Below are 27,003 nucleotides of genomic sequence, written 5' to 3' on the forward strand. Positions count from 1 at the left end.
ATAAATCGTATTGTAAAGAGAGAGAAAGTGGGAATTATTAACCTTAATCAATAATGAGAAATGTAAAGTATCCTGGGGCAGGGGTGGGGTAGGAGAGCAGCTGGTTTACTTCTGGCAAATAAAAAGAATTAGTAATAAAGTCATTCCTTCTACAAATCTGTTTGAACAGGAAACCAATTAAAAACAAAACTGAGAAGATGAGCTTGGGAAATTACCTGGTGTTTCAAACTTTCATGGGTAAACCATTTATTTTAGAAAGGAAAGTTGACCACCATCCCTCTCCTCTTTTAATTAGAGCCCTATTTGTCAAAGGGGGATGGAAAGTTATGTCAGTCAGTATGTGTGTTAAGGTCTATGCTTTTTTCCCCTTTATTCTTGTGCATAAGGTTACTACTTGGTCTGTGCCCCTACCCCATCTAGGAATGTGGATGCATGCTTCTCCCTAAAACCCCTACAAAGTAAGTGATACCATCATGCCTTCATTTTCTACTTCCAGCATATTCAGGTGTATGTACTCTGAGTAAGCAAGCAAGTATAGGCTCACATGGGGTGGTCCATGTCTGGGTGTTACAGAAGCTGAGTAAGCTTCAGAGTGTGAGGACAGAACATATAGAAGAGTCAGGTGTGGGGGCAGGCATGGGGGCTAGGATGTGTGATAGAAGCATGGGTATGTATGGGGAGACAGAGGATGAATTCAGGTGTGTGGTATAGCCAGGTGTGTTTAAATGGCAGAGTCGGGAGCGTGGCAGGAAAAGGATGGCTTTAGAGATATATGGAAAGTGTGTGAGCGGAGGCAAGAATGTATAAAGAATACAGGAGCCAAACACAAAAGTATTTCAAAATTACTGGGTATCTGGGGAATTGTTGGAAGACAGGAGAGGACAAAAGAGATCAGTGTGGTGTGTATGTTTAGGAAGCATAATGAAGGGAATTTTAGGGGTGTTGGTTGCACATGTTGGGGTTTGGAAGGCATATTTGAGGAGACAGAGTCTGGGTGTGTGTTGGGAGTGTTGCATTAGTGCTGATAGAATGGAGGCCAAAGGGGATGTACAGGATCAGATTAAGGTTCAAACAGTATATGTCTACACTGGAAAGCCCCCAAATCCTGGAGTTGTGATTATGTCACAATTTCAGCTATTATTTTTTTTAAAGGCTCTAGCCCTTGTGGGTGCAAAGAAAAGCTTGAGAATGTGACTTGAGTGTGAACAATGCAGTGATGTCTGCCTGAGTCTGCAGAGAGTCTGGGAAAAGAATAGCTCAGATGCTACAGAGATGAGCATGGTATAAAATCTGCATAGGGTCAGGTTGCATTCAGAGTGTGTCGGGCAGGAGACTGGGGGATAGCTGAGGAGGGGGTTAGAGAGTGTGTATAAGGTGGAAGCTGAGCAGGATGGACAGCGGGGTCTGATGCATGTGAACGTGGAGAAATTCTGGTGTGATTGTGAGTGGGTGAAGCGAGGGGGGTGAGACCTGGCAGGGAGGGGACCTGCGTGAATGGGTGGTACCCAGGGGCAGTAGTAGGGCAAGTCTTGGGCTGTCTGCGGGGCTGGGGACTGAGTGAGGGGCAGCAGGGTGCAGGAGAGATGTGGGCTGCAGCCCAGCCACGCTTGGCTCACCCGGTTGTTGCGATCGGTCTCCCGCACCTCCTCCTCCTCAGGCCCCTGGCGCATCAGCGCTCTCAGCACCACGGCGTTGTTGGTGCAGCAGGCTCGGAAGAGGCTCAGCGGCTCGGGGCTGCTGACATCCGACTCCCCCAGGGACCAACTCTCCTCCTCGTCCTCCTCAGCACCAGGTGGGTAGAAGGAATCATCCGAGGCGATGCTGCAGGTGTCGGGCAGCTCGGAGAAATCCTCGTACTCCTCATAGTCCTCCTCCTCCTCCGCCGCTGCCACCACCTGCTCCTGCTGCTCTCCCTCCGGGCCCCGCGCCTCCTTCTCCCCCTCTGCGTTGGGCCAGACCTGCTGCTGCTCCCCCTTCTGCCTCCCCCCAGGGCCACGCAACTCCCCGGCACCTGTCCCGTCCCCAGACAGCAGCACCATGATCCCTGCACCCGGGGGTTGGGAGAGGTGGTTGGGGGGACACTGACACAGCTGCTGTTCCTGCTCCCCACACGGGGAAGGGGGCACCCCAATGTACTGAGACCCCCACAGATACCCCCACCCACTGGGACCCCCACAACTCACCCACTGAAACTTCCCCAGCTACCTGTCCCCTCACCCAGTGAGATCCCCCACAGCTACTCTTCCCCCACACCCCTCACCCTGTGGGGCCCACACAGCTACCCCTCCCCCCACACCTCATCCACAGAGACCCCCCTCACCTACTGAGAGGCCCCCACGGATCCACCCCCACCCCCCAATAGAGCCACGGAGCCCCACTCCCCCCCTACACAGCACACCCAGCCAGAGCCGCGCACTCCCTCCCGGAGCCCTCCTCAGCCCCCCACAGTTCAGCCCGCGAGCCCCTGAGAGCAGCGGCCCGGCTCCCTCCCGCCGGTCTCCCAAACCCGTGTAGGGGCGGGGGGGGGGGGGACCAGTGTCGATGCAAATACCCGCAGGGGGGTTTCTCTCCACTTTTAAGCCATCTCGGCAGAAAGCCCCGCGATCCTGGAGCTCCCGGGTGTGCACGCGGCGGCGGGCGGGGGTGTTAGTGAGCTGGCCCGGCCCGGGCGCAGGAGTCCTCGGGGCCCCGCTGCACGGGCGGCGGGGCGCCCAGCGCCGGGGCCGCGGGAGGTGTTTGGGAGGGGCGGCGACTCCAGCTGCTCCCGGGAAGGCTGGGGCGAGCCCCACGGGCGCCCGGCGCCCCCGGCCGGGGGGGCTCCGCGCTGGGAAGCGCCGCCTCCCCGAAATCACCGCGCGTCTCCCGCTCTCACATTTCCAGCGAGAGGGGCCGGTGGGAAATTCCCCCTTCGCTGCCTGACAGCCACGCGTCTCTGCCCCAGACCCAGCGCTCCCCCCTCCCCGACGCGAAACAGCCCCGCTGGGTTTTCCCGCCGCACACGGCTACATACAAGCCTCCGCCGGCAGAGCAAAAATCCCCGGGAGCGGTAGTTTCGTTCGGCTGATCCGAAACTCCGAGCCCATCTTAGCTCCGCTCCTGGGATGGAGCAGCCATGACAACTCGTGCTGCACACACCCTCTTCTGTCCGCCTGCCCCTGCGGCTGGCATCCCAGCCAGGTGTGCGAGGAGAGCCCCAAGCACCCCCTTCAGCTGGGTAGGGAAAGGCTGCGAGGAGGCACGGAGCAGCTGACAGGAAGGGAAAGAGACATGTAGAAAATTCCTGGCCCCTAATCCGATCAGCATCTCTTTGAGAAGATTGGAGCTGCAGCTTAGCATGTTGACATCAGGGACACATTTTAAAAGCGATTTAGCCAGGGGACATGCAGCTGTCAATGTTGCTTTTTACACACCACACAACGAAATTGCAATTGACAGGTGAGTAATTTGAATTTCAAGAACACCTTCAACTTCTTCGCCTCCTGTGCTGCTCATTTGTTCATCTCCATTAAGTAATTTTACATTTCTGATTTTATTACTGTTGTACAAAAAACTGATTGCCAATCCGTGCTATATAGAGTAGGGGTCTCTGCAGTTTATGTATTGGGGGAGGTGAGGAAGGCTAGAGCAAACTGTGTAGTACAAATCCTAAATTTCTAAAAGCCACAATTTAAGTAAACTCTGTAAAAATTTTTGGGAACCAATATAACTTAAGTAGAATCCCAACTAATCCTTACTTAATATTTAAAATATCTTAGGATTGCTCCTTCAGTCAATAAAAAGGGGATGTTTGGCTACCTAAACTGCAATATAAAAGGTAACCCACACACATATATTCTTAGGCCCCATCTACACTGGCAAGTTTCTGCGCAGTAGAGCAGCTTTCTGCGTTGTCACTCCCGAGGCATACACACTGCCAAGCCACTTAGTGTGCAGAAACTGCGCACTTGTAGTGCTTTAAAAACAACACGCCAATGAGAGGCATACAGCTTTCTGCAACAGGGCTACAGTGCTGCGGTGCCCTGTAGACACCCTGGTCAATTACGGCACTCCGATTGGCCTCCAGGAGGTGTCCCACAATGCCTGTTCTCGCCTCTCTGGTCATTGCTTTGAAATCTACTGCCCTGCCCTCAGGTGACCAACCATCATCCCCACCCCATACATTCCTCTGGAATTTTGAAATACCCCTTCCTGTTTTCTCGGTAATGCATGCAGTGGTCTCAGGACATCCTTCCAGGTGACCAGGCCTGCTCCACGCACCAGGCGATCCCCCAGTTGGAGCAATGCCGAGCTGCTGGACCTCATCAGCATTTGGGGAGAGAAGGCTGTCCAGCCCCAGCTGCACTCCAGCCATAGGAATCATGATACCTATGGACAGATTTCACGATGCATGACAGAAAGGGACCATGGCTGGGACACATTGCAGTGCAGGGTCAAAGTGAAGGAGCTGTGGAAGGCCTACCACAAGGTGCGGGAGGCAAACCGCCACTCCCGTGTTGCGCCCACGAGTTGCCAGTTCTACAAAGAGCTGGACATGATACTCGGTGGCAACTCCACCTCCTCTGCGAAGACCACTGTGATACTTTGGTGGCTCGCGTGCCAGTCTACAGTGGACCAAGTCAGGAGGAGGAAATCTTGGACGAGGATGTGGAGGGGGAGAGGGACCCAGAGTCAGAGGATGACTCGGAGGTTAGAGATGCATGCAGCCAGGAGCTCTTTTCTACCCTGGAGGAGGCTAGCCAGTCACAGCTGTCAGATGTTGGCAAAGTGCAAACGGGAGAGGAGGCCCCTGGTAAGTGGATTTGATTTTGGGAATCACTGAAGCTAGTTGTTGGGGGAAGGAGGGTTGCAGAAAGCAGGCTTGTCTCCCACATCATGCCTTGTCTGAGTGGCGGAACAGGCTGTTGATTGACTCCCTCACTTCACGGGAATCTCCCTCAGACATCTCCAGGAAACTCTCGTGGAGATACTGGGCAATCCACAGCCGCAGGTTCTTTGGCAGTGCTGCTTTGTTTCTTGCCCCATTCATGGTAACTGTCCCGCGTCACTGTGTTGTCACGGGGGAGAAGACGACCATTGCTGCACATAGGTGAGCTGCATAGGGGTCAGGGCGGAAGCCGCTGTTTTGGAGAAGACCCTCCCTTGATTCCCTGCTGATCCTCAGCAGTGAGATATCTTCCATAATGATCACCTCCTGTTGAAAGTGTGGGAACAGGAATGATTATCAGCCCCCCTTATAGTGCTGGAGCTCCCCAACAGCCACATGCCCAGTATACAGCAGGGTCCGGGAAGAGTGATTACCCTGCCCCTGCGGCTACTCACCATTTTGGGGTCTTGTGGTTCATGTGTGCTTGCCTGGGGTCAGCCAGTTAATGACAGGTATGTGAGTACTGGCTGTGTTTTAAAGCACTAAATCAGTGGTCTCTGTGTTGCAAACAATACTGCTTCTGTAAAATGTTGTGTTTAAACTTTACAAAGATGTCCTTGGGAGCCCAGCCTCCCTCTTTGTTATCGGCAGCTGAACGGCTGCTCAGAATTAGAAAGTGGCCACAAAGAACGAAGGAGGACTTTCTGTGTGATGTTATGATGCACTCCGCTGCCGAGAAACAGGAATTGAAGGAGTGTCAGGACAGCGAGAAGAGGGACCGAAAGGAGAATGTGGCACACCAGAGTGAAGCCAAGGAGTGGCTCTTAAAGGTTACGGAGCGTCAAGCAGACACGCTCTGGGTGATACTAGCTCTTCAAACCGAGCAGCTCCCTGCCCACCCTCCCCTGCAGCTGCTGTCACAAAACTCTTTCCCAAGTGCCCCACAGACATTGCCAACACACTCTTATCAACCTTCTGGCTCCAGTTTATACTCTTGGCATTCCATTCCTTCCCCCTCACAGTCCAGCACTGCGGACTCCCACTACCTACTGCACTCAACACCCATCCCTCTGCAGTTTGGCCCTGCTGAAGCACAGTATCCGCTGCATTGTGCTCCAAAGGAGAAGGTTGGATATGATCCCTCGACATACACAAATCTTTAGCCATCTCTGGACCTCCTCCTCCTCCTGGGACCTTTCCTTCCCCCATACCCCTCACTGCTGATGGGTTTTTTTGTTTGTTTGTTTTACTCTCTCCTCCGGTTGTTGCGTTGTTGTTGTTTTTTAACAAAAAAAATTGTGTTGGTTTGAAAGCAATCTTTATTCTATGAATTGAAAGCAAAAAGAGCCCTGCAAAGCAACACACAATTATGTTAAATCCACATATTGCATTGTCTGCACCAATCACTTCCTAGCATTACAAGCACTGCACTCCCGAGCATAGCAACAAATATTAGTGGCTTTCAGCTTCAAATTGCTGCCTCAAGGCATCCCTGATCCTTATGGCCCCGCACTGCAGCCCTCTAATAGCCCTGGTCTCTGGCTGTTCAAACTCAGCCTTCAGGCGCTAAGCCTCTGCGGTCCAGCCCTGAGTGAAGCTTTCACCCTTCTCTTCACAAATAATATGGAACATACAGCACATGGCTATAAGCATAGCAATATTGTCATCGGCCAGGTCCAGCTTCCCATACAGGCAGCGCCAGCAGGCTTTTAAATGGCCAAAAGCACGCTCAACAGTTATTCTGCACTTGCTCAGCCTGTTGTTGAAGCGCTCCTTGCTGCTGTCAAGTTGCCCCGTGTATGGCTTCATAAGCCACAGCATTAAGGAGTAGGCAGGTGTCCCAGGATCTCAATGGGCATTTCAACTTCCCCTACGGTGATCTTCTGGTCCGGGAAGAAAGTCCCTGCTTGCAGCTTCCTGAACAGGCCAGTGTTTCAAAAGATGCATGCGTCATGCACCTTTCCAGACCAGCCTGCAGTAATGTCTGTGAAATGCCCATGGTGATCCACAAGCACCTGGAGAACCATTGAGAAATACCCCTTGCGATTAATGTACTCAGTGGCTATGTGGTCTGGTGCTAGAATTGGAATATGCATGCCAGCTATTGCCCCTCTGCAGTTAGGGAAGCCCATTTGTGGAAAGCCATCCACAATGTCACGCACATTGCCCAGAATCACGGTCTTTCGAAGCAGAATGCGATTAATGGCCAAGCAGCCTTCTGTCAACTTGAGTCCAACAGTTGACTTTCCCACTCCAAACTGGTTAGTGACCAATCGGTAGCAGTCTGGAGTAGCCAGCTTCCACAGTGCAATCACCACACACTTCTCCAACAGCAGGGCAGCTCTCATTCTTGTGTCCTTGTGCCGCAGGGCTGGGACGAGCTAATCACACAGTCCCATGAATGTGGCTTTCCTCATCCGAAAGTTCTGCAGCCACTGCTCGTCATCCCAGACATGCATCACGATGTGATCCCACCACTCAGTGCTTGTTTTCCGAGCCCAAAAGCAGTGTTCCACTGTGGTCAGCACCTCCGTGAATGCCACAAGCAATTTCGTGTCGTAGCTACTATGCGTGGTGAGATCAATGTCACATTCCTCTTGCCTGTGTAGTTTAAGGAATAACTGCACTGCCACTCATGACGTGTTGGTCCCAGGATGCCCTGCGGCCTCCTTCGCATTCCCTTACTCTTACTGGCAGAAGAGGAAGAGATGCTCTGTGGGATAGCTGCCTAGAGTGCACCACTCCGAATATCGCTGCAAGTGCCGCAAGTGTGAACACGCTATTGCTGACTGTGAGCACACAACAGTGGTTTCCCTTCAGTGCTCTCTGAGCAGCGCTGTAACTCCCAGCACTGTAACTCTGCCCTTAGTGTAGACATGCCCTTAGCAACTGAATGTGCTTCGGCAGTGCTCCAAACCCTGCTGGTTTTGGGAGGAAGGAACAAGTGTGGATTTCCGTGTATGACATTGTGTTGTGTGGCCCCATAAATATTTTGTTAAAATAATATAGGAATTAAAAAATATATAAAGCCATGTAAAGGTGGACTGAACAGCATAGAGGATTATGAATAGGATACAGAGTTTTGCAACACTAGATGACAGGTTTGAATCTGACTCAGGTCAATAATGATTAAAAGCCCAATGGCTATTCAGTGAGCTATACAGAAAGAATTAGTGTGGTTTCTAGTAGAAAGAGATCAGAATTAGCTCCCTGATTGACGACTTCAAAAAAGAGGCTAAATTGTACATGGTTGGGATTGAACTATCCTTTCATCTGTAGATACTTTTGAGATTATGGTTGATGTACGTGGGCAGAGCAGGGTAGGGAAGTTCACACTGCTGCCTGTCTTGTAGGAAATAAAGTTCCTCCTCATGAGCAATAGAGTCAAATATATAATGTCAAGTTGAGCTTGAGTTGCAGTCAGTGGCAGATTTAGAGTTAGTCAGGCCCTGTGCTCAGCTGCATTTTTGGGGCCCCTCCTTGGGACCCAGCCAAGGAAAAGAACATTCTCTCTTATCTCCCACCTCCCCCCATTTTTCATTCTTTTTTTCTTCATCCTCCTCCTATAAGTAATAGGAATTAAATGAAGATAAAGTGAGATACCTTGATTGTTTTTGCAGTCTAACTTATTTTTCTACAGACCACTTGAAAATCGCTGAGAGTCTCAGCAGACCACTTAATGATCTTTCCAAATATTGTTTGTACCATTAGCTAACTGTTGTAAAGTGCTTTGGATAAGAGCGCTTTATTAAAAAAAAAAATTTTAAAGCGTTGGGGTGCGGGGTCTGACCAGGACTTATGGTGTGGCAGAGGGCTCAGGGCTAGGGGTGCAGGCTCTGAGAGGAAGTTAGGGTGCAGGAGCAGGCTGGGGGTTGGGGTGCAGGGTCTAGCCAGGAGTTAGGGTATGGAAGGGGGCTCAGAGCTGGGTTGGGGTGTGGAGTGCTTACCTGGGGCAGTTCCCGTTTGGTGCAAGGGGTGCAGGTGAGGATGTGTGGGGGGGTGCAGGAGTCAGGGTAGGCAGGGAGCTGGGGGTGTGGGGGGAACAGGAGTCAGGGAGGGCAGGGGGTGTGGGGCTGGGAGTGTGGGGGGGGGTGCAGAAGTCAGGGAGGGCAGGAAGCTGGGGGTGTGTGAGGGGGTGCAGGAGTCAGGGCTGGGTGTGCAGGGTCTGGGAGGGAGTTAGGGTGCAAGGTCTGGCCAGGAGTTAGGATGCAGGAGGGGGCTCAGGGTTGGGGGAGGAGGTTGGGGTGTGGCGCGCTTACCTGGGGCAACACCCATTTGGTGCGAGGGGTGCAGGTGGGAATGTGGGTGGGATGTGCAGGAGCTCCCGTTTGGTGCTCAGGGTGGAGGGATGGGAAGGTGCAGGAGTCAGGGAGGGCAGGGGGCTGGAGGTGTGGGCTGGGATTGTGGGGGTGCTCCCAGCCCTCTGCCCCACCCCAGCCCCGTGCTCTGAGTGGCTCATGGCAGGAGGCTGGGGTTAGGGATATGTGTAGGGGGAGTGTGGGGACCCCGCCTTTGCTCCGCCCTGCCCTGATTCCACCCCCTTCCCCAAGGCCCTGTCCCCACCTCTTCTCTGCCTCCTCCCTTGAGTGTGCTGCGGCCCCACTCCAACCCCTCCCTCCCGGAGCCATCTCAGCGCCGGCAAACAGCTATTTGGCAGTGGGGGAAGCGCTGGGAGGGAGAGGAAGCGGCAGGAAGCGGCACACTCAGGGGAGGAGGTGGGGAAGAGGTGGGGGAGCAGGGAGCTTGGCTGCTGGTGGGTGCGAAGCCTGCAGCGGGAGTCCCAGGAGCTGGCAGGACCAAGCTTCTGCCCTCACAGCTGCCTGGCCCTGAGGGCCCCTGTCATTGGGGGGCCCTGTGCCAGGGCACCCTGTGTTTCACTGTAAATCCGCCTCTGGTTGCAATATAGAATAGCACAGCAATTGAATAGGATTACATTTTCAATTCATATTACCTATCCATCATCTTGCATTTTGCTCTTGCATTCATAAAATTCAAGTGCTCTGTTCAGTATATCTTTACAGTTCTCTACACACTGTTGATCTTTGGTCATTAATTTATTCACCAATGTTTCACTGACAGTCTGGCATAGCTTCCTTCTTACTTGCTTCCCCTATGCAGCCAATGAGTGTATTGGCTGTTTGGTATTTAACCCAGCATAATAGACAATAAAAGATTTAATACTGACTAGAGAAGAGCAAATTCAGACTGGAAAAAACTTGGACATTTTCAACCAGTGAGAGTAATTAACCTTTGGAACAATTTAGCAAGGGTCATGATGGATTCCCCAGCACCAAATTTTTAAATCAAGATTGGATGTTTTTCTAAAAGCTATCCTCTAGGAATTATTTTGGAGAAGTTCTATGGCTTATGCGTGACCCTAGGCACCCCCATATTCACACCCTACACACTACTGCGATATCTGTACAAAATATGGCTAGTGAGATATTATATGAAAGCTAATAACATGCTGATATTAATATTTTATAAAATGCATGTGTTAAATGTTATATGGGAAGTTATGAATTTCCTCTGTATGATGTTTGTTTAAGACAAGACAGCCTAGCGTAGGTAAAGGTGATAAACAGGTCTGTCCTAGACAAAAAAAATGAGGTTTTACCTCAGTTTACATATTGGCAGTAAACAAAGCCATGGAATTAAACCGACGGGAGGTTATCCTGAATTTGAGACAGAGAATTGATATGGCTCCCGTACCCCAGAGAGATACAGAAGACTGAATCCCCTGAAGGCTTTCTAGACCCATCCCTAACAAAATCCACCATTTTCTGTGTAGCATTGTGTTCGACACAAGTCTATAACATCATTCTTCTTCATACACTCTACACATTGTGTAGCTGTACTGATTCATGGAGTAGTTGCCGCAAGTTACCTAAAATCACCCTGCCATCTGAGAACTGCAGCTGCAACTAGAGGAATCAGGGATCCCTATTGTATGGGAAGTTATGCAGTAGATGACCACGATAGTCCCCCTAGGCCTTAAAATCTAGGAAGGTATGAAAGAGTTGTAAAAGCAAGTATAGAGTTTCAGAGTATGACGTCCCCCAGGGTGCAATCTGTACTGGGGAACCGCTGTGCACCCTTTAACTGTCCTGCCCAGGCTGTCTCCTACACTGCTGTGCTAGTGAACAGCAAACCCCTCCAGGCTCTGTTCACTCCACCATCAGCTTGCAGAGGTACACTCATCAAAGTCACATGCAGGCTCTCACAGCCACTCATGAACTGTATATAGAAAGTAGATCCCCAAAATGTGCATCTTACACTGCTCAAGACCTTCTTGATCAATGCAAGCTTGTTAATAGGTTAGCCATACCATCAAAGGGTACAAATATTTACCAGCCGTTATACCTGAGTAGATTCCCCAAACACTCCAGCCAAAAACAACTGGTTTAGATTAAATATAAAACAGATTTATTAACTATACAAAGATAGATTTTAAGAGAGTAAGTGGTATTGACATAGAAGATCTGAACTGGTTACAAAAGGAAAGGAAATGGCAAAAAATACCAATCTAAATACTAAATTTTTCCAAGCTAAAAATTATAGAAACAAACAGCTTTTCTCACCCCTCTGGATGTTGTAAGCATTTCACAGTTCTTAGTACAGGCTGGATGGATTCCCTTCCCAGCCTTGGACCAATCCCCCCAGTTCAAAGTCTTTCAAGCCATCTTGTTTCAGTGTAGATGGGGGGAGAGAGAGGCCCAGTGGTGATGTCACTGTCCCTCATTTATACCTTTCTCCAGGTGCTGGAAAAAAATCCATGCTGATGGGGTTAGGCAGCCCCATGGTTTATGCGACCTGCTGGCCAGCCTTCATTATGAATTGCAAATGTATTGTTTACAACTCCCCCGCTGGTGAATGGCCAGTTATGGTCACTTAACACCTGGCTGGATGTTGGTCACCCTTTTGTTGCGACTGACGAACTAGTCTGTGGGCATTTCCCAGATTCACAACATGTTTCAGTAACAAACACATGGCAAAATCTCCTAACTTCATATACAGTGATGATACACATATTTGAGCAGGATAATGAGGTTCATCAAATCAAGGCTTCTCAAATGATACCTCACAAGGCATACTTTGTACAAAATATATCATAATCATATAATGGTGGTGAATATGTTGGTACAGAGGATGATATGTATGTCACAGGGCCACTGGAAGAGCTGTCATTGCCATCTCCATAGGCCACCTCCACTAAGTCTATCATGAAGCTAGCAGAATATAAAAGAGTGCTTCTCCCTATTCTAACACTCTCTTGCATATTCTCAGTTCCCACCAGGACTCTGGCATTAGCACAATGCTTTACACTCTCTATATTGCACTGTTTCTCTGTAGAGTTGTAGCACTGTTGGGACATATCATGGTGTACCACAAGTCCCAGTCAGGGGTAGCGGAAGGTGATGTCCCATAAGAATCCTTACGACAAGGATGAAGAAGAAATTAACATTTGTCAGGTCTTTGGGGGTTTGTCTGAACTAAGCAAAGTAGTCAAGTGTAGATCAGGCTTAGCTACCTCACATTCACTTAGAGCAGGTCTACACTACAGCAGGGATTGATGCTCTGAGATCGATCCACCGGCAGTCGATTTAGCGGATCTAGTAAAGACCCGTCAAATCGACTGCAGATCGCTCACCAGTTGACCCCTGTACTCTACCCTCGACAAGAAGAGTAAGGTAAGTCGATGGGAGATTTTCTCCCAATAACCGCCCGCAGTGTAGACCCTGCAGTAACTCGACCTAAGGTACGTCGACTCAAGCTATGTTATGCACATAGCTGGAGTTGCGTAGTGTAGGTCAATTTACCGTGGTAGTGTACACTCTTCTTCATACACTCTACACACAGTAGCCTTACTGACCTAACTTTGAAATTTATCCTAATCCAGGCAAGTGACCCTTGCTGCTCTTGTGCGTTTTCCCCACTGTTCTCCAGAGGACATTATTCAGAGGGGGTATAACTAAGTCCATGTGAAGGTGTGGTGTGGGAGACTGTCACAGTTCCCTCAGTTACCCAGTGTGTTGCGCTGCCTTAGCCACCACACGTACCTTTTATTCCTTTTGTCAAGGTTCCCTCCCCACTCTGAACTCTAGGGTACAGATGTGGAGACCCGCATGAAAGACCCCCTAAGCTTATATCTACCATCTTAGGTTAAAAACTTCCCCAAGGTACAAATCCTTCCTTGTCCTTGGATGGGTACTGCTGCCACCACCAAGTGAGTTAGACAAAGATTCAGGAAAAGGACCACTTGGAGTTCCTGTTTCCCTAAAATATCCCCCCAAGCCCCTTCACCCCCTTTCCTGGCGAGGCTTGGCAATAATCTACCAACCAAATAGGTAAACCAGGTGAGCACAAACCAGACCCTTGGTTTTTAGGACACTAAAAACCAATCTGATTCTTAAAAAACAGAACTTTATTATAAAGAAAAAAAAAGTAGAAGAAATACCTCTGTAAAATCAGGATGGAAGGTAATTTTACAGGGTAATAAGATTGAAAACACAGAGGATTCCCCTCTAGGAAAAACTTTAGTTACAAAAAACAGGGATAAACCTCCCTCTTAGCACAGGAAAAATTCACAAGCTAAAACAAAAGATACTCTAACGCATTTCCTTGCTATTACTCACTATTTCTGTAAGTTAGATGTATCATTCAGTAGGAGCTAGATTACTTGCTTGGTCTCTCTCCTTGTCTCCAAGAGAACACACACAAAGAGACAAAGCAAAAACCTTCCCCCCACAGATTTGAAAGTATCTTCGCCCCTTATTGGTCCTTTTGGTCAGGTGCCAACCAAGTTATCTGAGCTTCTTATCCCTTTACAGGTAAAGGAGGGATTTTATGCTGCCCTTAGCTGTATGTTTATCACATCTTTGCTCTTTTACTCACAGAATATAACATGGGCAGCTTGTAGAATGAACTTGCCACACAGCCTGCCTCTTCAGCATAGCTCACCTTCTGAGTTTCCCTTGCTTCCTCTTCCTTCTACCTATGTCCTCCTACTTACGTCATTAGCCTAGTAATTACCACCCCATTGGCCATAATCCCCCAACAGAAAGTGCTACACTGCCTCCAGCTGGACCTGCAGCTTTCTTCACGCTGCAGCAATGCCAATGATCCCCATGCTGCTGTTGCTAGCACTCTGTCCCAGCGACGTTACAATAGCCATTTATTTCATGATCTTCAGTGATCCAAGTTTAGACGTCCTCCATGTTCTGAGTGGGAACGAGGCAGAGCTAGGCAATCTTAACTGTGTGTTAATGACATTTTTGGCATTTTCCCTTGGTTTTTGAAGACATTGTGGTATTGAAGGGGCATGGCTGAGGGGGGCACAAGTAGGGTGACCAGATAGCAAGTGTGAAAAATTGGGACGGGGGTGGGGTAATAGGAGCCCATATAAAAAAAAAAGCCCCAAATAGCGGGACTGTCCCTATAAAATCAGGACATCTGGTCACCCTGGGCACAAGAAGGCTTCCTGGGCACACCTCACTCCCACTCAGCTACCAGTTCTGGCCTCTCCATGCCCCACTGGGGGTAGGGCTTGAGGGGCCCTGAGGAGGAGAGAAGGTGTTAGCTACTGAACTGCAAGAAGCACATCTGCCAGCTGGAGGCAGGAAGGGGGCAAAGAGCCCCAGAGTTCCTACTCTACTTTGGGAAGGGGGAAGTATTAGAGGAAAGGGCTCTGCATACCCTCTGCAGCATAGGAGGCTTACAGAGGTGTGAAATGACCCATTTGTTTCAATGGGATATTCTCAGGTGAATGAGGACACACCATAGAGATGAATACAGCTGAAAACAATACATATGAGAGGTGTAAACTGTGCCAATCCTCTCCATAGGCATTCTCCTCCTCCCCTTCCAGTCTTAGCACTTTATGCCTGTGGCATGCACTGAGCATTCCTGTTCTCAGCTTCTTGCCCTCTCTCATAACTTTTCACCTCTGTCAGGCATTGTAAGCATGCCTGTTCTCAGCTCCCGGAATAGCCTAATGCTGCCTGGGAGTTCACGGAACTCTTCTACCACAGAAGTGATTAATCCTGGCCAGGACATTTATGCTAGCTTCATCTCATATCATTTCCAATGTAATGGCATATGTGAACTCATTTATACATTTAGCATGAATAATACTTTTATAATGCACAGTGAAGCTGTCAGCTGCTAGAAAATCATTTTCAGCACTATTGCAAAAAGTATGAGTGAGACGGTGAACTGCTTTTCGTAACAGTGCTAAAAATGGTCTTGCCTTGCCTATACCAGCAAGTGAATCGTTCTCTACAATACTTCAGGCAGACCTATTACTGATCATCAGTGGCTGATATGGGCTAGTTTCCTAATTCCTAGTATAGATAGGGCATAAGAAAGCACATGAAATAGGACCCCTAATAAAAGTTTCTTCCCATTTCTGGCAAGAGTGTTACGCAATGGTGCAATATGATTTTTTCTCATCTTCTTTAATAAAGCGTATGTTTTTTTATGTCATATGTTTTATGCTGATCAGTGGTAATCAAATTCTTAATTTGCATAAAATAATGAGCGATATAAACACATTGGTAGGAGAGATTCCACATATCACTATTGCTTATTTGCAGAAATCTGCCTGACCCCTTCTTCCCAACCCCAAATAAACGGTGAGCTCAGTACTCCCAATTGAGGCAACAAAACACTTTGGGCTAATCCAGCACTTCTGGATTAGAAACATTGGAATTTCTAGTAGGAATTGATTAATGGTTCATCTACTCTGATATTTTGTCTCCAACAGTGCACAAAATCCAGATACCTAAGAAGAAAAGTGTAAAGCCCTTATAATGTACCTAACTGGGCATTACTACACCACAACCCTTGACAAATATCCAGCCCGACAAGCTTCATCATTCTACTAATTAGTGCTGTGTGCAAGATTTGGGGTAGGGGAGTCCATAGACTTCAAAGCTTTTGAGTTCTGCAGGAGAGACTCTTTCTCCTTCACCCCCTCATACTCTGTGCACTTACTGAGCTCTGCAGGGAAAAGCTTCCCTTCAGTCCTGAGACAAAGCTCTTTCAGTGCTTATGACCATTAGGAAAACCTAACAGTTCTTGTTTTCTGCTTTTGTTACAGTATTCTACTCTCCAAACTTGGACTTTGTCTATACTAGAAAATGTTTGCCGTTATAGCTACACCGGGAAACCCTCCTACCGGAGACAGCTTATATCAGCAGAAGAGTGCTTTTGCCAGTATAGTCTATACCAGTCCCTCAAACTAAGTAAGCTATACTGGCAAAGGACTTCTTTGCTGTATAACTATGTCTACACTACCCAGCATAGCTGTGTTGGTTAGGGGTCTGATTTTTACACACTCCTAGCTGACATAGCTATCCCAGGAAACCTGTCACATGTAGACCAGGCCTTATTCCAGTTTTACAGCACCCTAATTCAATTACACCTTTAGTCCACTTTAAACCTAACTCTCCTAGATATTTTCACTCCATATGCATAACTCCATGAGAAGGCTGGAGATTTCAATCAGACTACTTGACAATTAAGGTACTGTTCACTGTAAGGGTGACAAAATCTGACACAAATAAATACCAGGTCTAACATGGAGCAGATAGTAGTACTCTGTGTTGAATAACAAGTTACCATTACTACTTTGAGTAATACTACAATTACTACTTTGAGTGAGGATCAAATTCTGCTTGGTTTAGCCTTGTCTACACTAAAAGTTTGACCATGTCAATGCACAGCTGTCTACCGTGGTAAGGGGCATGTAGTTTGACCTAAGTTGTATCCTTAGCATGGTTCTTTAACCATGTCATCTATCCATACTACAAACAAAACACATATTCAACACGGGTGCCTCTAACCAGGCCAGACAACTGCACATTGGTATGGTTAGACTTGCAGTCCCGATGGGGCCTCATTCACTCGTTGAGTTCAATGAGACTGTGAAGGGTTGCTCCACTTCGAGATGCCACCTGATGTGTTGAGGTACCCGTGTCATAACCATAGGGGTAGCCTAAATTCCTCCTTACCTGTAAGGTGTTAAGGAGCTCAAGTAACCTGGTTGGCACCTGACCAAAGGAACCAATGGGGACAAAAGATACTTTCAAATCTGGTGGTGGGGAGAGGTTTTGTTTTGGGTTCTTTGTTTCTGTGGCCGTTCGCTCTTGGGACTAAGAGGGACTGGACATCAATCCATGTTCTCCAAATCTTTCTAAACAAGTCTCTCGTATTTCAGACTTGTAAGTAACAGCCAGGCAAGGCATATTAGTTTATCTTTGTTTTCTCAACTTGTGCATTTTCCCTTTGCAAGAGGAAGGTTTATCCCAGTTTTTTGTAACTTTAAAGTTTTGCCAAGAGGGGAATCCTCTGTGTTTTAAATCTGATTACCCTGTAAAGTATTTACCATCCTGATTTTACAGAGGTGATTCTTTTACCTTTTCTTTCAATAAAATCCTTCTTTTAAGAACCTGACTGATTTTTCCATTGTTCCAAGACCCAGGGGTTTGGGTCTTTGATCATTTTGTAACCAATTGGTTAGGATATTATTCTCAAGCCTCCCCAGGAAAGGGGGTGTAAGGGCTTGGTGGGATTGCTGGGGGAAGAGGAACTCCAAGTGGTCCTTTTCCCTGATTGTTTGTTAAATCACTTGGTGGTGGGAGCGACCCCAAGGCAAGAAAGGAATCTGAGCCTTGGGGAAATTTTAACTTAAGCTGGTAAGAATAAACTTTGGGGGTCTTTCATGCGGGTCCCCACATCTGTATCCCAGAGTTCAGAGTGGGGAAGGAACCCTGACAGCCTGCCTGTTATGCCAGCCTGGGCACCCTTTTTACCTGTCTTGCTGATCCAGGCTATTAAGCCTCCTCCAGCACACATACAGGCAGGGCCACACCCAACTGCACAACAACACAGACACTGAGATCAGTTCTGGGAAGAATCAGTTTAAGGGACTTGCCCCAGCACTCAGGTTTCCACTTCCCTTGGAGTGCAGACCCAAAGGTATATTATGAAATCCGCCGCCTCCCTCAATGTGGAGAAAGGTATGCACAGCCTCTTCCCCCCCTCCCATTATCAATTGTACAAATGGGGTTATATTATAAACAAGAAACAAGTTTATTAACTAGAAAAGGTGGATTTTAAGTGAATATAAGAGATAGCGGACAGAACAAAGCAGATTACTAAGCAAATAAAACTAAAGAAATTGGTTACAAATAGTAATTTCTCACCCTAAATCTTGAATTTAGGCAGGATACAGAGTCTCTGTAGCTCTGAGTTCCAGTTATTTTTCTTACAGACTGAACCCCTTCCTCAGTCTGGACTCACCCCTGCCTTTCCCTTCAGGTTGGTTTCTTTGTCTCTTCAGGCACTTTCAGCAGTCTTCTTTCTTGGGTAGGCAAAAGAGGAAGGTCTCATTTGTTTTCCTCCCCATCCTAAATAAGATTTACATAAGGCGGGAATCCTTTGTTTCCTAATCTTGACCCCCTTTCCCTTTCAGTGGAAAGTTACAAGAAGTCCAAGATAATGTTTAGTATCAGGTGACAAGACCACCTGCCCTAGTAGTGTCACAGTTATGTCCCAGGAGGGAGAGAGATTAGTACCTTCACAGTCTTGTTGTTCCTTCCTAATGGCCCATCAAATCTGATGGCCTGCCGTCTGGTGGGTGTCTTCCCAATACACACCCAGTTGTAATTGTTACATAGTCCATATTCCTAACTTTAGATACAGAAATGATACATGCATACAAATTGGATAATCACATTCAGTAAATCATAACCTTTCCAATTATATCTTGAAAGACCCATCTTGCATAAAGCACATCTCAGTTATGTCATATCCATATCATAAGCATATTTTCATAAGGAATATGGAATGTAATGTAACAGAGACAATTAGTGTAAGGCAAACAGGATTTGTCTCCACATGCACGTCAGTGTGCAGATCCAAGTATGATGATGTCAAAGGGTCACACAAGAGAAAGCTTACAATACATGCTTACGTAAGATCTGAATTTGTGAAGAAACCAGGATGAAACAGGCATTTCCATTAGGTGTGTAAAGGGCCTGTCTACATTTCAGCTGGGTGAGAGCCTCCCAGCCCAGGTAGACAGACTTGCACCAGCAGGGCTTGAGCTAGCATGACAAAAATAGCAGTGTCAATTTTGTGGCTCTGCTGGTGACTCCAGCTAATCAGCCGAGTGCAGCTCCAGGTGGCTGAGTGGGCTTAAGAGCCAAACCCACAATGTCCATACTGCTATTGTGTGCTACTTGAGTACACAAGCTCAAGTCCAGCTAGCACACATCTGTCTACTCACTCTGGCAGGTTTGCTCCCAGCTGCAGTGTAAATGTACCCTTAGAGCACAGGCTACAATCGCCAATTGAAATGAAGACAATAATGTATTGCACTGAAGTTAAATGCTGTACGTAGGGGTTTTGTAATGAAGACAAAAGAAAATATGATCATGATCTTAAAACAGATAACCAGATATTAACAGTCTATGACTATCAGCAGAATCTATTCAAAGTTTATTGCAGGAAACAAGACAGGAAATTAAAATATTCAGGCTGGATTCCGCTGGTCCCCAGGCAGGCAAAATTCCCATTGAAGAAGTTTACTGTTGGAAAGATCATAGAACTGAGCCATTCCAGTTTATACCACGACTAGGTTTGAGTCATTCCATGAGAATAAGATTAAGAATAAGATTCCTTACATAGGTAAAAGAATGGGGAACATGTAGTATAGTGAATGTGAAAATTCAATGAGTCTTAAATATAATTCTCACATTTTAAAAGTGTACGTTCAGGAAACATCATAAGTTTACATCCAAGAGCAGAGAAACATCACCTAAATTCTTACAAGTAAGCAGAGACCAAACAATAATAATTAGTTTGTGTCTGTAATTTAAAAGACTAATTATTATACTTTTGGTTGTCTAAATAATTTAGGTAATAGTGAACTTTAGAGTGCTGTAATAATATACTCTCGGATTAGGTCTTACTAGTTACATGAAGAAAAGATGAAACCAGCTTCACTTCGAAACGTCATGTGTTCTTGGTTTGCACGATGTAACAGATTGGGAATAAAATAAGCCATTATATCTTTCCTAAACCTGGAATTCCTCCTTATTAAGGATGCACAAGATAAAAATTCATACTAGAGGACTGATTGTCAGAAATCTGTGATTAATGAGAAACCTGTGTGTGTTTCCTTTTTCATCTGTATTGTGGCAAGGCACTTCTTTTCTCTTGCCAGACTTGGCGTTTCCCCCTTTGGCAATGGCAGGCCTGGGGTAATCAGCCCTAAGCAGGCAGGGTTTGCCTTTCCCCTTCTGTGCTCCCTTGGTCGTATTTTCAGGGTAGGCCTGAGGGTCGGCTTAAGGGATGATCCTCCACCAAACGAAAAAGGAAACAGTCTCATAAACAAAAACCCAGGGAGGGTACCTTTTGCTGCCCCCCCCTCACTGGGGCAAGGTGTCATCTAGTTGGTTGCCCTGGGGTGACTCCGTCCATCCCCTAGCAGGCACTCAGGTTTGGCTGTTTCCCCTATGGGAAGGAGCACAGCCTCTCAGCCTGGAACAGCCTATTTCCCTGCTGCCACTAGCCTGGCAGCAGCTTATTTTTCTATCTCCCTTTCTTTTTCTTCCCCTCTCTCTCCCCCCTATCCTCTCCCCCCCCCCCCCCAGGAGGGGTTTTTAAAGGCCTCAGGCAGCCCTTAATTGGATTCAGGTGTCCCTAATCGACATGAGGTAACCCTTTCTCAGCTTGTAGGGAAAAGGGCCATTAACATTCTAGGACGAACATGTCAGCTGTCCAGGACCCTCTTGCAGGTGTGGAGCTGAGAGGCCGCTGGGCCCAGGGTTCTTGCTGCCTCAGCTTCTCATCTGGGTCAGACCCCCGCCACCTTGCCGCCTGGTGGGCTCCCAGGTTGCTGCTGCTCCGGAGGGGGCCTGCTGGTCTGCTCCCTGAAGGGGGAGTGAGGGACCCTGCCCCGGCTATTGCCATTGCCATCACGCAAGAGGTCCTTCTCGCCTGGTTGCCAGACTGCCTGCTGGTGCTGCAGCTCCTACTGCCTGGAAGCCAGCTGCTGCCTTGAGGAGGAAGAGGAAAACTTTTGCTGTTGGGGGAGTGCACAGGAACCCTGCAGGACACCGTGAAGGGGGCCTCCTGCTGGACTCAATGACTGTTTCCATCTCTGCTCTGGTGGTGGGGGTATTGTCTGTTGTGGGGAGACTGGGGGTGTGGTGTTTCCCCCCATCCCCTGGTCCATCTGTCCCACCTTTGTCCCCTCCATCACCCCAGCTTACCATCTGCCCCGCTCCTTACTCCAGGACTCCGCTGCTTGCCTTGCCCCTTTTCCGCCGCTTGGGCCTGTAGCGGCAGCACGCAAAGACTTAGCTTTTGCAGGCGCACATGGGCGCACGTGCCTTCTCCCTCCCCTTGCAGTGGCCCTTACCTCTCCTGCTGCTTTCAGCTGGTGGACTTTCCCATTGTCTGCCTTGCCCACCAACCTCCCTGCAGCAGTTCCCCCATTTCTCCTTGCTACCTGCTTCACCCGCCCCTTGCTGCCCATTCCCCCCGCCCTTTTTTTTTTGTCCTGGCCCCCAGTAGCTTCAGTTTGTTTGCTTAACCTGCCCTTTGCTCTTGAGAGTTTTGCTGGTTTGCCTGCCCCACCCCATCATTAGCCCTCTCCCACTGGACTGCAAGGACCCCGCTGTCTGTCATGTCCTCTCATTCCACCGGCAGGTGCAGCTTCAAGTGCCACTGGCAGCGCGTGACGGAGAGGTCCTTTTTGGTCCCCTATTAGGGGCCCCGTTACTGGGTGCATTATTCCTCAGGGGAGGCCCAGCGCTACCTCTGCCTGGTGATGGGAAAGGACTGCCCCCCTGGCCTGGCATGGAGTAGCGTCCGGGACCCCTGAGCCCCGGCAGGGCACCAGCCCTGTCACTGCCAGCAACCCTGGTTGCCCAGCATCCATAGTCACTCCTCCTCCTTCCCAGCCTACCACTACTCCCTCTCAGGCCCCAGGGGCAGCCCCCCAGCACGCCCAGATGAGCGGGAGGACCCCGCCTCCACTGTGTGCAGTCCAGCAGGGCCCATGGAGGAGGATGCGGCAGGGTTACTGCCGGGCATGAGAGAGGGCCCGCCCCATGCAGAGCTTTCCCTTCCCCATGCTGTCCCCCCACTACCCTCCTGACACCCCGTACCATCACCCTTGTCCCCTGGCCCCGCCCTGCTAGCCAGCCCACTGGTAACACCTTAGAGGGCTGGGTCCTTGTTCAGGGAAGCGGGGCAAGTGGAAGGCGCAGGCTCAGCTCCTCCACTCAGATGCAGTAAGACCAGGAAGGAGGCTGCTGGGGCCGAGCCTTCTGCCTTGCCCCCAGATATGCTTCAGCCACTGGAGCTGGCTGGGGATGTCATGGCAGCAACGAGGGGCAGTACTACCCCTCTTCTGGAGTCCCTACTTGTGGGGGCCTCTGATGGAGCTCCCCAACCCCCTTGCCGTCTGTGCCCCCTGTCAGCACCAAGGTGAGTGTTGCCTTGAACGCTGGTGGGGAGGCTCCTGGGGTAGGTGTAGACGTCTCCTCCATTTTTGAGGAGATTGAGGCCTTGGGTCAGACTGTAGTTACACAGCAGGAGGACAGTCCTCTGTCAGTGGGCCTCAATCTGGGCAGCGTTGCATCGCCCCCACCCCCAATTCCTTTCCCCCAGTTGCTGCTCCTACTCTCACTCCCAGGGAGCTCCCGGAATCATCTACCTGCCTGGCCACGGATGGCACCCCACTAGTAGCCACCAAGCCCACTAAGGTGATGGGGGTTGCCAAAGTCGTGCCGGGCCACCTGCTGCACCTCCAGGTCCATATGGAGGGGCTGGCGTTGAACTTTGTCAACGTCTACACCCCATCGGGCCCAGAGCGGATGCGCTTTTTCCAACAGGCGTCCACCTTCCTTGGCTCTTTGGATCCTTGCGGGTGCCTGGTCCTGGGCAGGGATTTTAACACCATCCCATTCCTCGAAGAGTGGGACAGCTTGGGGACCGAGCAGTGCCCTGCTGCCGCGGACATCCTCCAGCAGATTGTTGACCATCACTCCTTGGTGGATGTCTGTCATGACCACCACCCAGATGATATGTCCACATTCACCTATGTCCAGGTGGAGGCACATAGGTCAGGCCACTTCCAGTTGGACCTCATCTACTTATCTTGCCATCATCTTTCACAGGCCCACTCCTCTGGCATCTGGCCATCCACGTTCTTGCATCACCATTTGGTGACCGTGACAGCCTCTGTCACCTGGGAGAGGCATCTGGCCACCAGTCCCGGGAATCCATCCCTCTGCAGAGCATGTAGGGAGAAGAGGGAGGAGCTCTGGCTCCTCGAGGACCATCGGGCCTGGGGCGCATTCGTTCGATCCCGCATCCGTCTCCTTCAAGAGATGGATCACGGCTCCTGCTTCTTCTGCTCCCTGGAGAAAAAGACGGGGGCTAAGAAGCACATCAGCTGCCTTCTGGCAGAGGACAGCACCCCCCTCTTGGATCCAGAGGAGATGCGTGGAAGGGCCAGGGCCTTCTACGCCAGCCTCTTCTCCCCGGATCCGATCAACACCGATGCCTGCAAAGTGCTATGGGACAAACTCCCAATGGTCAGCGTGGGCGACCAGTACCAGCTAGAGCTACCTTTCACTCTGGCCGAGTTCTCGGAAGCCCTCCGTCTCATGCCCACTAATAAATCTCTGGGCACAGACAGGCTGATTGTGGAGTTATTCCATGTGTTCTGGGACATCCTCAACCAGGATCTTGTCACCATCTGGGCCGAGTCCTTGGGGAGCAGGGTCTTCCCTTTGTCGTGCAGGCAAGCTGTGCTCACCTTGCTTCCAAAGAAGGGGGACCTCTGCGACTTTCGGAACTGGCGACCCACCTTGCTCCTCAGCATGGACTACAAGGTTGTAGCAAAAGCCATCTCGCTGTGGCTGGGGCCTGTGCTGGCAGATATGGTCCACAATGACCATACCTACACTATCCTGGGCTGTACCATTTTTAACAATCTGTACTTGTTCTGGGAGCTCAGGTGTAGGGATGGTCTGTTGTTCACCCTCCTGTCCTTGGATCAGGAGAAGGCATTCGACAGGGTGAACAATGGGTATCTCCTGGGCACTCTGTGGGAGTTCGGCTTTGGGCCCCAGGTCATGGGTGTTCTCCAGGTGCTGTACTCCTCCACGGTGTGTCTGGTCAGGTTCAATTGGACCCTGACCAAACCGGTCAGCTTCGGGCGAGGGGTGCATCAGAGGTGTCCACTGTCAGGCCAACTGTATACTGTGGCGATCAAGTCCTTCCTCTGTCTCCTCCATTGGAGGTTGACGGGTTGGTGCTCCGAGAGCCAGAGTTGCGGCTGGTCCTGTTGGCGTATGCCGCCAACGTACTCCTCGTGGTCCAGGACCCGGGAGACCTGGTGTGGGTGGAGGCTTGCCAGGCCATCTACTCACGGCTTCCTCTGCTCAGGTCAACTGGGTCAAGAGCTCCAGCCTAGTGGTCGGGGATGGATGGCAGGCAAGCTCCCTCCCACCCTCGCTTCAAGCCATCTAGTGGAGTGCGGGTCCACTGCTCTATCTTGGTGTTTACCTTTCTGCCATGCATCCTTCTCCGCCAGAGAACTGGCAAGGGTTAGAGGGCAGGGTGATTGAGGTGGACAGGACTACTCCAGTGCCTCTCCCTGTGTGGGAGGGCACTGGTTCTCAACCAGCTAGTCCTGTCCATGATCTGGCACTGGCTCAACACCCTGATCCCAGCCTCAGGTTTCCTGGCTGATATCCAGAAGCTGGTTCTGGAGTTCTTTTGGCCAGGACTGTACTGCGTCTCTGGGCGGCTTCTCCATCTCCCCCTGGAGGAGGGAGGACAGGGCCTGGTCTGCCTTCGCACTCAGGTCCATGTCTTCTGCCTCCAGGCCCTGCAGAGACACCTCTATAGTACAGGTAGTCCAGCTTGGGGAACGTTGGAGCATGCCTTCCTTCACCGCTTCTGAGGGCTCCGATATGACCGGCAGCTCCTTTCTCTCCATCTGAGGGGTCTTCCATGAGACCTCTCCAGGCTGCCGGTCTTCTATCAGGACCTCCTTTGGACCTGGAAGCTGGTTTCAGTGACCAGGTCCGTGGCGGCCACCGAGAGGGCAGATCTCCTCGTGGAACCCCTGTCAAGGTTCCTTCCCCACTCTGAACTCTAGGGTACAGATGTGGGAACCTGCATGAAAGACCCCCTAAGCTTATTCTTACCAGCTTAGGTTAAACGCTGCCATCACCAAAGTGTTACACAAAGAACAGGGGAAGTGCCCACTTGGAAACATCTCCCCCGCAAAATATTCCCCCAAGCACTACACCCCTTTTCCTGGGGAAGGCTTGATAAAAATCCTCACCAATTTGCATAGGTGAACACAGACCCAAACCCTTGGATCTTAAGAACAATGAAAAAACAATCAGGTTCTTAAAAGAGAATTTTAATTAAAGAAAAAGTAAAAGAATCACCTCTGTAAAATCAGGATGGTAAATACCTTACAGGGTAATCAGATTCAAAACATAGAGAATCCCTCTAGGCAAAACCTTAAGTTACAAAAAAAAAAACAAAACAGGAATATACATTCCATTCAGCACAACTTATTTTATCAGCCATTTAAACAAAACAGAATCTAACACATATTTAACTAGATTGCTTACTAACTCTTTACAGGAGTTCTGACCTGTAATCCTGCTCTGGTCCTGGCAAAAGCATCACACAGACAGAGAGAGCCCTTTGTTCCCCCCCCTCCAGCTTTGAAAGTATCTTGTCTCCTCATTGGTCATTTTGGTCGGGTGCCAGCGAGGTTATCTTAGCCCTGGTCTACACTAGGACTTTAGGTTGAATTTAGCAGCGTTAAATCGATGTAAACCTACACCTGTCCACACGATGAAGCCCTTTATTTCAACTTAAAGGGCTCTTAAAATCGATTTCCGTACTCCACCCCTGACAAGTGGATTAGCGCTTAAATCGGCCTTGCCGGGTCGAATTTGGGGTACTGTGGACACAATTCGATGGTATTGGTCTCTGGGAGCTATCCCAGAATGCTCCATTGTGACCGCTCTGGACAGCACTCTCAACTCAGATGCACTGGCCAGGTAGACAGGAAAAGAACTGCGAACTTTTGAATCTCATTTCCTGTTTGGCCAGCGTGGCAAGCTACAGGTGACCATGCAGAGCTCATCAGCAGATGTGACCATGATGGAGTCCCAGAATCGCAAAAGAGCTCCAGCATGGACTGAACGGTAGGTACGGGATCTGATCGCTGTATGGGGAGAGGAATCCGTGCTATCAGAACTCCCTTCCAGTTTTCAAAATGCCAAAACCTTTGTCAAAATCTCCCAGGGCATGAAGGACAGAGGCCATAACAGGGATCCGAAGCAGTGCCGCGTGAAACTTAAGGAGCTGAGGCAAGCCTACCAGAAAACCAGAGGGGCGAACGGCCGCTCTGGGTCAGAGCCCCAAACATGCCGCTTCTGTGATGAGCTGCATGCCATTTTAGGGGGTTCAGCCACCACTAACCCAGCCGTGTTGTTTGACTCCTTCAATGGAGATGGAGGCAACACGGAAGGAGGTTTTGGGGACGAAGAAGATGATGATAGCTCACAGCAAGCAAGCGGAGAAACCGGTTTTCCCGACAACCAGGAACTGTTTCTCACCCTGGACCTGGAGCCAGTACCCCCCCCGAACTCACCCAAGGCTGCCTCCTGGACTGGCAGGTGGAGAAGGGACCTCCGGTGAGTACCTTTTAAAATACTATACATGGTTTAAAAGCAAGCATGTGAAAGGATTAATTTGCCCCGGCATTCGCGGCTCTCCTGGATGTACTCCCAAAGCCTTTGCAAAAGGTTTCTGGGGAGGGCAGACTTATTGCATCCTTCATGGTAGGACACTTTACCACTCCGGGCCAGTAACACATACTCGGGAATCATTGTACAACAAAGCATTGCAGTGTATGTTTGCTGGCGTTCAAAAACTTTGTTCTTTATCTCTCTGTGTTATCCTCAGGAGAGTGAGATATCATTCATGGTCATGGTTGAAATAGGGTGCTTTTCTCCAGGGGACATTCAGAGGAGCCCGTTCCTGCTGAGCTGTTTGCCTGCGGCTGAACAGAAAAGTTC

General features: G+C 49.5%; 1 protein-coding gene across 1 annotated transcript in view; it reads right to left on the reverse strand.

The window, feature by feature from the left end:
- ANKRD33B (ankyrin repeat domain 33B) overlaps positions 1 to 2,734 on the reverse strand; it is a 119,985-nt gene extending 117,251 nt beyond the window's left edge. Inside the window, exon 1 of the mRNA XM_027829032.3 lies at positions 1,617 to 2,734. Within this exon, the coding sequence (XP_027684833.2) occupies positions 1,617 to 2,039 (423 nt within the window). The 5' untranslated portion in view covers positions 2,040 to 2,734. The remainder of the gene's footprint in view (positions 1 to 1,616) is intronic.
- Between the last annotated feature and the right edge of the window lie 24,269 nt (positions 2,735 to 27,003).

Source organism: Chelonia mydas, chromosome 2 (genome assembly GCF_015237465.2).
Source record: "Chelonia mydas isolate rCheMyd1 chromosome 2, rCheMyd1.pri.v2, whole genome shotgun sequence".
NCBI classification, from domain to species: Eukaryota; Metazoa; Chordata; order Testudines; family Cheloniidae; genus Chelonia; species Chelonia mydas.